Source organism: Bombus pyrosoma, linkage group LG13, assembly GCF_014825855.1.
Source record: "Bombus pyrosoma isolate SC7728 linkage group LG13, ASM1482585v1, whole genome shotgun sequence".
Lineage (NCBI taxonomy): Eukaryota > Metazoa > Arthropoda > Insecta > Hymenoptera > Apidae > Bombus > Bombus pyrosoma.
The window spans coordinates 5,513,441-5,524,839 of record NC_057782.1 but is presented as its reverse complement, the minus strand read 5'-3'; the positions used below and the strand labels follow the sequence as shown (position 1 = coordinate 5,524,839).

General features: G+C 33.0%; 1 protein-coding gene across 1 annotated transcript; it reads left to right on the top strand.

Moving 5' to 3' along the window:
- Positions 1–205: 205 nt before the first annotated feature.
- LOC122574095 (protein tyrosine phosphatase domain-containing protein 1-like) lies at positions 206–10,275 on the top strand. The gene is made up of 10 exons (XM_043741242.1): positions 206–812; positions 1,060–1,278; positions 2,166–2,362; positions 3,296–3,418; positions 6,960–7,249; positions 7,759–7,966; positions 8,060–8,185; positions 8,263–8,486; positions 8,561–8,894; positions 9,989–10,275. Exons 2-10 carry the CDS (start codon positions 1,061–1,063, stop codon positions 10,177–10,179), a joined length of 1,911 nt encoding a protein of 636 aa, XP_043597177.1. The 5' UTR covers positions 206–812; position 1,060; the 3' UTR covers positions 10,180–10,275.
- Positions 10,276–11,399: the final 1,124 nt, after the last annotated feature.

The window sequence follows — 11,399 nt, the reverse complement described above, 5'->3', positions numbered from 1 at the left end:
ATAATCTAAGTATATAAACGAAGCATATAAGACAAGTGTACAAGGTAAGCATATAGGCTAAGCATAAACGGAAAGTACATATAGAATAAAATGATCAAAAAGCGAATACAAAATATGATTTGTAAGGAGATGGAACGCCATAACTCTCCATCAAACGGATCGCCGAATACGACATTTTTGTTCCGATATTTGGGATTTCGTTTTATATCAAATTATTTCATCTTACGGAGCAGGATACATTATAAAACATTACAATGAAGATTTACAGAAGATTTACACATTACAAGATCTACAGAAATTACGTACGTACATGAAATATAAAATGGACACTGTATTTTTTTTTGTATCTTCTTCAAATTCGTCAATCTCTTTCCCCACACTTGCACATAGAAGAAATGCAATGAAAACTGTAGGAGACCCGAGTGAAAACTTATATAACCCCATTATAGCGAGCTTGAAATGTTATAAAATACGCGGATCTACAGACATAAATAGGGTGAAGTGAAACAAAGGCAGTTTCATAGGTAATAGGACTGACGCAGGCGCAATCTGTATGATAGGACGATAGATAAAGTAGCGTTATAGTAGCGGAACTACCAGTCGCTATGCGCTTACCCCTGTACGTGAAGTGCTTTTTTGCATTGATTGTTACCCTGTGTCGTGCAATTTTGCGTAGAGAAAACCGTTGGAAAAAGATTCTACTTCAATTGTCAAACGTATCTGATAGGGACAGTGAGGGAGAAATTTAAGAAAAAATTCAATTTCTCTACGGCAATGAGATGGATGGAAGGGGCGTGATTATTTTTAAACATGTACGCCTATCTTCAATTCATTTAAATAGAAAGAAAGAAAAGCGAATTTAGGAAAGGAATATTCGAATAAATTGTTTAATTACTAACTTAATACTTCTCTGTTTTAATCGCATTTAAAATAAATAACATTTATAATTAGTATGGAGAGGATAATTTAAAGTTTGAAATTTAATTTGAATTATAAATGTGTCCAAGAGAACTATAGCATATTATAAGCAGTAAATGAACAATAAAACATTGTTTGCAGAATGGATGTAAGTTCACTGGTACCAGCAGGTTTTCAAGCGGGCCAAGTGGATCTGTGCGAGGTCCAGGCTGGTTACAATAAATTCTCCGAAAATTTGCGAAAATTCACGCCGCAGGCTATACAGTGCGCGATCTTTTGCGGTGGCTCTAGATGCAAATATGAAAACTCGAAAGCGTGGCCGCCAGTGCACATGGCGATACAGAACATATTTTCGCATTGGTAAGGTCGCGATAAAAATTTATGGAAAGCTATTCAAATTTCATTTTTCATATTCGCGGACTCGCGTATAATAAAACACCTGTTTTGTATCCGTATGTCGAACTACAATTTTGCAAATCTGTTCGTTTTTATTTTTATTCCGAAGAGAAATTGAATCGATTAATATCACGACGCGATAGACTACCGTGGACAGACGGAATTAATCTTGTCACGGAATCTAATATATTAGTCGTAAATTAACTTTCTTAAATTTTAATTACAGTAAAATCTCGATTACCAGAATACTGGACCGATTAATGGAAAATTTAGGGATGTTTATTTGAAAACAAATGTAAAAATTAAAAGAAATTATTTTTCACTCAAATGATTTTATTCTCGTTTGATATTAAGATTTCTAAAACGCTTTGAAACGAATAATTTTTTTTCATACAAAGATATTTTAACAAAGTTATTACGTGAACAGCGTGTCATAATAATTATTTTGACATTAATTAATTTAAAATTAATTTCGAATACCCAAGCTTCTACTGTACTTGTAAACAATATGTTTTGTTTGATTAAATAAAATAATTAGGGACAGTTATTCATTGAAATCTTATAATATTGATAATAATAATTCGATTGTCTCTTAAATTGATTTTTAAAAAAATTATAATTATTCCAAAGCAGAAACATCTGTTTGTTTGAATGAAATGATCAGCAGCATTTATTGAAATTCTCTAGTAACGATGATGGATCTGATTTTCTTCTGCATTGATTTTTCCTTTTTTCTTATTTGTAATGACTTCAAAATGGTAATAAGTCCAAATTCTGTTTGATCAAATAAAGTGACTAGTGTCATGAACTTGGAGGTTTAGCAAGGGATGTAAGGGTCGATAATTCTTCAGGGTGACAGACGACGTACTCGCGATGGCACGACCGAACACCGCACAGATAATAAAAAAGGACATAATCGCACAGTTTCAAGGGTGGAGTATAAAAACCATAATAAACCTACAAACGCCTGGCGAGCATGCAAGCTGCGGTGGTCCCCTTGAAGAAAGTGGTTTTACTTATGACCCGAATGTCTTCATGAAACATAGCAGTAGGTATTAGAACGTTAAAACAATAGCTTCAACCGTAAACACAAAAATAAAAGAGAAACATTGCATCATACGAACCTGATTAATTAAAATGTACGAATAAAAAAAATCAATTATGAAGTTTCCATAAATTGAAAAGTAGAAAAAAGAGATGACATCGAAAATACTATAAAAAATTTACATCGAAATAACCGATTATTTATATCATTTACTTTTCAATAATTTTTTTGAAAGGAGCGGATATTAACCACTTACACATTTCATAAAAATGTATGAAACTTGATCAATTCGAAAGGTTCATATTTTATTTGAATAAATATTATACATGATCGATCATAAGTTACGTAGTGTTGAAAAGTACCTCAAAATAAAATTAATACTTAATATTAATTCCTTTATGATTCAGGTTTTGTACATACAATATTATGTTTTTGTGAAGTGAATTAAATTAATATTAATTCAATTAACTGTAAATATATTTGTCTTCGGTAAAATGGTTCCGATTGTGGTGCATTATAAATTTTTCTTTATAAAAATGTCAGAGAAAATCTTTTCCCACAACACAAGGGATATTAAATTCAGAAAGGATTAGTAATATGATAAATAGAATGGACAATAAGGACAATAAAAGCATTAAAATATAGGAATCACATGAATAATAATTACATATTTAACCGCGTGACGAAACTGAGTTATACGTAAATGAAGACTAAACTTGTAAAACAGTTTCATAGGAATCAGCGTCGGTTCTGGTGAGGTAGATCGAAGAAGTTTAGCTGTAACATGCAATGCAGCAGAATCGTGTAACCATGCAGACGAAACAAAACTCGATTTCGTCCACAGTCATATAAATATTATTTCTCGAATCACATTTCTCTCCCCTTAAATACCAAAAGATGACAATTACGTAATTACGATTTGGTAATTTGTTGCAGTTTACTATTACAATTTCGCGTTGAAGGACTACGGGGATGCGACCATGAGCAAACTTCTGGACATGGTCAAGGTCGTGGCCTTCGCTGTGCAAGAGGGAAGAGTGGCAATTCATTGTCATGCCGGTAAATCGATTCTTTTCGATAGACGCACCGACCCAATTTTTATTTTTACACAGTCCCCTTTCGCCAATAAATTATCTTCGATCCTTGTTCAATTTCTTAATTCAAATTGCGGTCATTATCTTTTTAAATTGATAGGATTGGCGTGGAAGAGTTTATAGGAAGATGTTATCGCGAACAGAAACGTGCAGCTCCTCCTATCATCATCGTTTAAATAAGCCTTTTAATTCAAGACAATGAAGTCATCGATGTTTTAAACGTTCCTCTTTTACTTTCACACGCCCACCCTTTATCAACCGACGATTTCTAACCTTTGAATGTATCGATTTAAGCCACGTGTGAGACGCGTTCATCCAGAACGAGACCTGTTTGGTGCATTGCGTGCTACAACACGCTGTGTTAACCCGGTGCATCTGAATTTTCGCATTTATTACGATCTTTCTTAAACCTTTGGCTGAGGACCGCAAAAATTATACGTTGTACGGGCTACGTGGAGAAAATAGGTAGTGTAGGAGTGGTCTGTTATTATTCCCAGTTCATATGGAAAAGCTCCATTCAGTTTATAAAGCAAGAGAACAAATTCGTATTATTCTTTAATACTAGAAATATTGGATTCGTCGAAATGATGATTTTACATTTTCTGTTTATGTAATTGCTAAAAACATGCAGTTGCTTTTAGCGGAATTGATATTCACTTTTACAGGATTGGAACTTTCATTATATATTTATTTATTTCCATGCAGATCTATATTTATATGTACGCAGTTAAATATGTGGAATCTAAATAGAAGGCTATACATTTTACGACGAATATTTTATTTCAGGTATTTTATATATCTTTGTATATTATTTTTCATAAATACACAGATATCCGCAGCTAAATTATGATCATCTATAATGGTGAGCATATAAATAGGAATATGTATTTTATTTCCACACTCGTGTAAATATAAACATACCGAAATATAGACATACCGTATTGATATTAATACGTGTGAAATGCGTATTAAAAGAGCGTTTTGGAAAAAAATATATCTATATCGACAAAAAATAATTTCAATTAAGTTATCAGAAGTACTTACATCTATTTATATAAATATGTATAGCTTCAATCCTACTCTGGTACTTTCTATTGCAATTAAATAAATTTCTATTTGCAGAATTTTCATATCTCAAACTTGAACTTGTTTCAACAAAGAAATAGACTTGCAACGTTTCCAGAATAGCATTGTCATGAAATTGAAACAGGAGACAGTTTTCTGAAATTTACTAAATTTACTAACGATAGAAAAACGCTATTGCATCGAAAGTAATCTAACGAACATAGCGTACATTACAGGCGATTTTAGTATTAACACATAAAACAATATTCTGATCTAATGTTAGATAAAACTGTAAAAGTTCTAGCACTCTTTCTTACATGACTAATTCGCTAATTAGATAGAAGCGTGTTCTCCAACCATAAACGTTCGTTAACTTCAGTTCTTTAACCAAATTTATGGGCACGAATAATAGATAAGTAATGATAAGAAATTGGGGCGTAACATCGGGTCTCTATAATTTACGTATCGTAACTAACACATGCAAATATTCAACCCTACAACTTTCTCATAAAAATATCTCACATGTATGAGGCTACAGGGATAGACAAAAGTATTCATACAGTAAAAATGGTGAAATACGAATAGCAACATTTTCTATATTATTGGATATACACAAATATCGCTATGTATTATACACAGAAACTTATGGTAACAGATGTACACAATTTAATTTTAATTTACTTTAGTTACATTTATTGCTCAGTGCCTGTGTACTTATAATGTACAATTGCACGTATTTAAATATATTTGATATAATATACTGAATATATTTAATAAAATTAATAACATACGAAATATTACTTTTTATTTCTACATACGAATACTTTTGTCTTTCATTATAATATATGACAGTCATATAATTGAATAACTGTTCTGTTTCCATCAAGAGGTTCGGCAACCTCGATGCAACTTGAGCTCGATCGTATCGATCGATTGTTTCCTCGATAACAAGGTCCTGCAGGCCATGCATGTTTAACGATCATAAAAATTACATTTTCTTCATATTCTCCATATTCTTCGCATATGACAAATCGACGCAAGGATAGCTCCTTGTAAAACTACAGACCTGATCATTACGTACACGAAGGTATCCCAGTTCCCATATAACACGATATACTGTAATTATACGAGAACGTTTTTGTCAGTGAAATAATTTATTTTCCACGGTCCGTTCCATGCACGAAAACCTGGCTTATCACCAGGAATATATCGAATTCTTTGATCAACGAATTGCCTGGTTGCGTTGTCAAGCGACGATTTAATTGAATAGTCGAAATTCCACGCGTACCTTGTATGCACGCTCTGCAACTTAATTACGAATCATGGATACGTGTTACGATATCCACGGACATCCACGGACGAAACACAGTTTATGGTTATTATCAAGTGGTTACACGTCGGGCACGTCATAACTCTTGTTAACCCCGGAAACAAGACCGAGTACGATTACGAGTTCCGCTTCCGATTCATGGCTCGAGCACGAGCACGAGCACGTAATTTATTTCCCGAATTAGGCACGATCGATAAGCAGTCCCGACCTATCCTTTAAGGATAAATATTTCATTTGTCCAGGATGATAGCAAAACTCGTGACATTATTAAAACGTGAACGCTCGAATCAATAGATTTTACAAGCTTATCAATTTCTAAACTGATCCTGTGAAAACTAGAAAATCAGCTTATCACTTGGCAATAATTCGTAAGGTTGTTCAAACGTAAACGTACGAACTAATAAATTTTGTAAAATTCTTTTCCTTAAAATTGGAATATCATTTTACCGCGCGGTTGTAACTCGGTAACATTACTGAGAAGTAAATATAGACTTTAGAATTTTTTAAATTTCCAAAATAACCACCACATTGTGTTTATATTTATTTCTTATATTTGCTCGTATTTATAATTCTTATACTAATCGTAATTATATTTTTATTTGTTTATCATTATATTTTATTCCTGTTTCTAATGGAATAGATTCAAAGCTTCAATTAACATGGATTTCGGCTAGTACAGGTTCTAAACTGATCCTGTGAAAACTAGAAAATCGGTTTATCAGTTGACAATAATTCGTAATAAATTCTGTAAAATTCTTTTCCTTAAAATTGGAATATCATCTTACCACGCGTTTGTAACTCGGTAACATTACTGAGAAGTAAATATAGACTTTAGAATATTTTAAATTTCTAAAATAACCACCACACTGTGTTTATATTTATTTCTTATATTTGCTCGTATTTATAATTCTTATACTAATCGTAATTATATTTTTATTAGTTTTTCATTATATTTTATTCCTTTTTCTATTGGAACAGATTCAAAGCTTTAATTAACATGGATTTGGGCTAGTGCAGGTTCCAAAAATAAAATATGGAAATTTCTGAATCTCCACCAAGCGATTAATCATACATAGTTTAGACAAGTTTAAAGGACATGTACCTTTTTCAGGGCTGGGCAGAACTGGGGTTCTGATCGCGTGCTACCTTATTTACAGTCTTCGTGTGCGGGCCAACGATGCCATACGATTTGTTCGTATGAAGCGGCCGTGCGCGATACAGACACGGGGACAAATTCTCTGCATCCAAGAATTCGAGCACTTTGTGCTTCCACAGATGATAGTTTTCCCTTTGAATAGCGCAATAGGCGATCGTAAGCCTTGCAGCCTACAATCGCATCTGAAAAAGCAACACAACGTACTACATGGATACGAACAACGTACATTCAAATACGTTCCAAAGGTTCTTTTATGCATTGCAATAATCACAGACGTCTTATGTCAATGTCATAAATATACGAATTCATAGATTATACAAATTTACATTTGAATATCGTACGACCAGACTATTCAGTAGTAACGTTTTTGTATTAATGTTTTATTGTATTTTTGCTATAGCATATTCATCGTCTTAAAATAAATTAATACACGAGTCACACTAAGAATCGCTGTATTGTTCTTGGTTACTCATTTACAAACACACTAGGCATAAATAAAATATGTAATGTTTATGATCAATACAGAGGCAGTGTAACTTTAGTGTTCTAAGATATTAAGTGAGAATATTATTTTTCTGGACTAACTGCACCTTATAATAAAATAATTATTGTATCGATGAATTTGATATTTAACAAACATACTAAAAAACAATCGAGAACATCGAGATGGATTTGGCATAAGACGACATATCGAAGGAACAACGAAATGATTCTAATTAATCCTATTAAATCTCTTCAATAAATTATTTTTTAGATCGTATTCACAATTTGTGAACGAATCCTTCAATTGTGCGATTGTCAAGAGGACAATTCTCCGTGTGAAATCAAGTACACTATTTCCAGTACATGTTTCACGAGAAAATTTATATCTCACGTTTTGGAAAAGTTTAGAGATAACAAAGGCAATATTAAACACTCTTACTCGTGGGCTGACTCACTCGCCGATTCTTACGACTGTTCCAGTAAGAAGTTAAAGGAAAACTAAATTTCAAATAGTCAAATAAATTAGAAATTTTTAATAATTTACGCGAATTTTCTAATTGTCCACTATCCAGGTACGACGAAAGCGTGTGCAAGTGGTAGCCAAGCGTCTTCAAGGGGAACATCCGATGATATTGGAAGATTGAGCGACGTATTTTGTACATCTCCGGACAGTCCATCCTGCGATTCAGCTTTTCCAGGTGCTTCAAACTAAAATAAAATCATTAAATTAGCATAAAATTTAATTTAGATAAAAAAGAACACTACCTTTTTATAGTGTTGGATGACAACTACGTGGACGACGTCCTAGGTGATGGAATTCACGGTCAGGATCTCGTAGATAACGACTGCTACAAAGAAATTCAATCTCACATAAACTTAAAAGCTGCTGCTCAAAATACAGCTCTGGAAACCGTGAACACCGACGAAGCAATCAGAGCTCTGATCAAAGACACCGCCAGTTTATCTGACAAGACGAAGAAACGTCTTCAGGATTATCAGGTTGAAGGATCGTTTTTATTTCGAATTAAGATATTCAGTGCCGAGGAAGTGAATTGTCTTGTGATAATTTTCAGATGGATCTAAATCATAGATCTACGGCATGGCAGAGGCTTCAGATGGAAGCTGACTTGTATATTCTGTCAGGATTATTATTTGAATGGCTGGAGACATTGAAACATCCTTTGCTAGACGTCGATAGTTTGAGCTATATCGTCGTCTGGAATTCGAAACCTCAAAGATGCCTGGAAAAATTGCATAGCCCTAATCGATATTTGTTGGAATATCTTCTGCGATTTATTAGTCGTTTGAGGCCGATGACACCTGAGGGCCAAAGCTTGATAACGAAGAGGTTCATGGCTGCGCTCACGCAACAGAGTATATGGATCAAGAACTCGTTTTATCCTTCCAGTAAATATTAAAAAAAAAAAAAAAAGAAACAAGATTTCTATATTTTAGTTTTCTTATATCGACTCCTCTAGGTTTTTCGTAGATTGCGAGTGTTTATGCAAATTAGGTATATTCTTATGAAACGGTAAAAAAGAAAATGGTAATTCAGCAAGAAGTTTCATTTATTATATTTTAAAACGAATACTCTACTTTGCGTATCGTAAATATCTTTGAATAGTACGAGCGTCTTGTGCATTTTTGCATTTCGAAATTTCCCATAACAGCGTAAGAATCTACAGTCTGATCATTAAGAAAGAACAATTATGTGTAACGCGTGTATATGATGGAATTCTTTCACACTCTGTAAAAAAATTCTTTCTTTAAATAATCCAGTGAAATAAAACAATCGTTGTTTCCGATAATAACAACCTTCGTGGGTTAAATGATCTTATGAAATAAGAGTAATATTCTTTGGACTAATATTGTGCTATCGTGTTTCTGAATCGATTTTTCTGAACCGGCAATTACAATAAGGAAGATCTTATTTAGAAATACCGTTCGTGTGTAATTTTATACCACTCGGTTGTTAAACGCGACATTATTGTTCTTTCTAGAAAGGAGACTTTCCATGCACCATGAATGATATCTAAAAATATATTCTCAACTATCGGCTCGGTAAACGAAAGAGAGGATATTGCATTTCTCTTGTTTGCTTGCCACTTTAATCCTATGCTATTTGCAAACAATGTAGGTGCTTGACAAAGGAGGAACTACTTATAAACTCGACTGCCAACATAAAATGAATAAGTATCCTTCGTTGGTGATTGTTTCATATTTCATGAAGGCATGACCATTTCCCGTGAACCAGTTGGCATAAGTATTCATTGTTGTCCAGCGTGCACATCACACAACTGATCGCCAGAAATATTGATTCGTTGAGCATGTCACATTGTTCTATTTATATTATCAATAATCGCGATTTATGTGGGACTCGTATCACGAGAGACCTAGATGTCACGATTCTATCTAATCTCCTACTTTAGTTCCGGTCTCTGAATCGAATAAATAAATTATTTTATCATCGTGTAATTTATATTAATATCGTTGTATTGTAGACAGAAATTTTCCGAAGCTACGACGAGGCACGGCAGCGAAATTGAACGAATTTTTCATTAGGATGATGATCTTGATAGAGGAAGTAAACACGCAAGAGATGGAGAAACCATCGTGGACTTCGAAATTGGATTTGGCGTCTAGTCAATTGGAGGAAATGGGGACAGAAGCAGCGAATGAAAAATTTAGTTAGAGCAAGAATAAATGAACGAAGAGCGTCGAGGATCTTGTTTGAGATGATCGTAGAATAGCATCTATAGCAGTCGATTTATAATATTTATTTTTACAATGTTCCATGATTAATCGTACAAACTACTCGAATAAAGGAAAATATTTTAGTAGTAACAAGTACTTTGTCTCTTATTTATAATTTAAGTGGCAAGATATCGAAAGTTGTGAATCATTATATATTCAAATAATGTACAAATGTTTTCCTCATCGAGAGAGATGTCTTTGCGCTTTCAATTTGCATGAATAAAAATTTTTATATATTTTATAGCAACTACATTCATTTAATTTAACATACCAGTTAGTTTTGTAACGAGTAAATAAAAACCAGATTTATATATAGCTCTTTACCCTTTAATTAAGTACCTGTCAATAATTTACTCGCTTAATGTTCTATAATTTTACACAAATAAATCTTTAATAGTTTTTTACGCATTTTATTTTACGCTATGTTGGTATGTTATATATTATGTCATACCTTATTACGATATGATATCAGCCAAAGTTAAAAAAGACTTCTCTTTGCCAGTACCGACGAGAATAGAGTGGGCCAATGTTACCAACAGAGAGCAACATAAATCGACAGATGGTAACAAATTTATGGAAAAATAAAAAAGATGAAAATATTTTTATTGTAATGAAATACGATAATGATAATACTAACAAGTGGTTTGAATTCCATAATCGTAAGTTAACATACAGTAATAGATAACGTCAGCTCGTTTAAAGAAACTTATGCAAAGAAACCGACTGAAAGGAGATTACAATATTTGACGAAAGAATTTAACGGATTACTAATTGTTTGCAATTCTTTTATTTAAATATGACAAACAAGGAATTCGGAAACAAACAGTTTAGACAGCTTTGGATCCTCATGTTCACGAATTGCTGTTTTATTAAGTATGTATATTCTTTTCAAGACGATTCTATTAGATAAAGACTTAATTCTAAAGCTTAATTCGAGCTAGAAAATGCGATTTCTTAAGTGTTCTATTTACAGTATGATATAAGTCCTTCTGTGATCTAAACACATATAATCGTAGACACATTAATTTACGTGTATAAATCTTGACGTACCTAACAAGATCATATCTTTCTTTTTCCCTTTGTAAGCATATACAAACGATGTCAGTCTTATACAAAGAAAGTACAGTGAAAATGATAACTCTCGTTACTTACAATTAC

Bases quoted from the DNA above. Each gene is read 5' to 3' on its own strand.
- LOC122574095 (XM_043741242.1), top strand. From the start codon at position 1,061: ATGGATGTAAGTTCACTGGTACCAGCAGGTTTTCAAGCGGGCCAAGTG. The intron at 7,250-7,758 runs GTTCTTTTATGC...ATTATTTTTTAG, and splicing joins CATTCAAATACGTTCCAAAG to ATCGTATTCACAATTTGTGA. The intron at 8,487-8,560 runs GTTGAAGGATCG...GATAATTTTCAG, and splicing joins AACGTCTTCAGGATTATCAG to ATGGATCTAAATCATAGATC.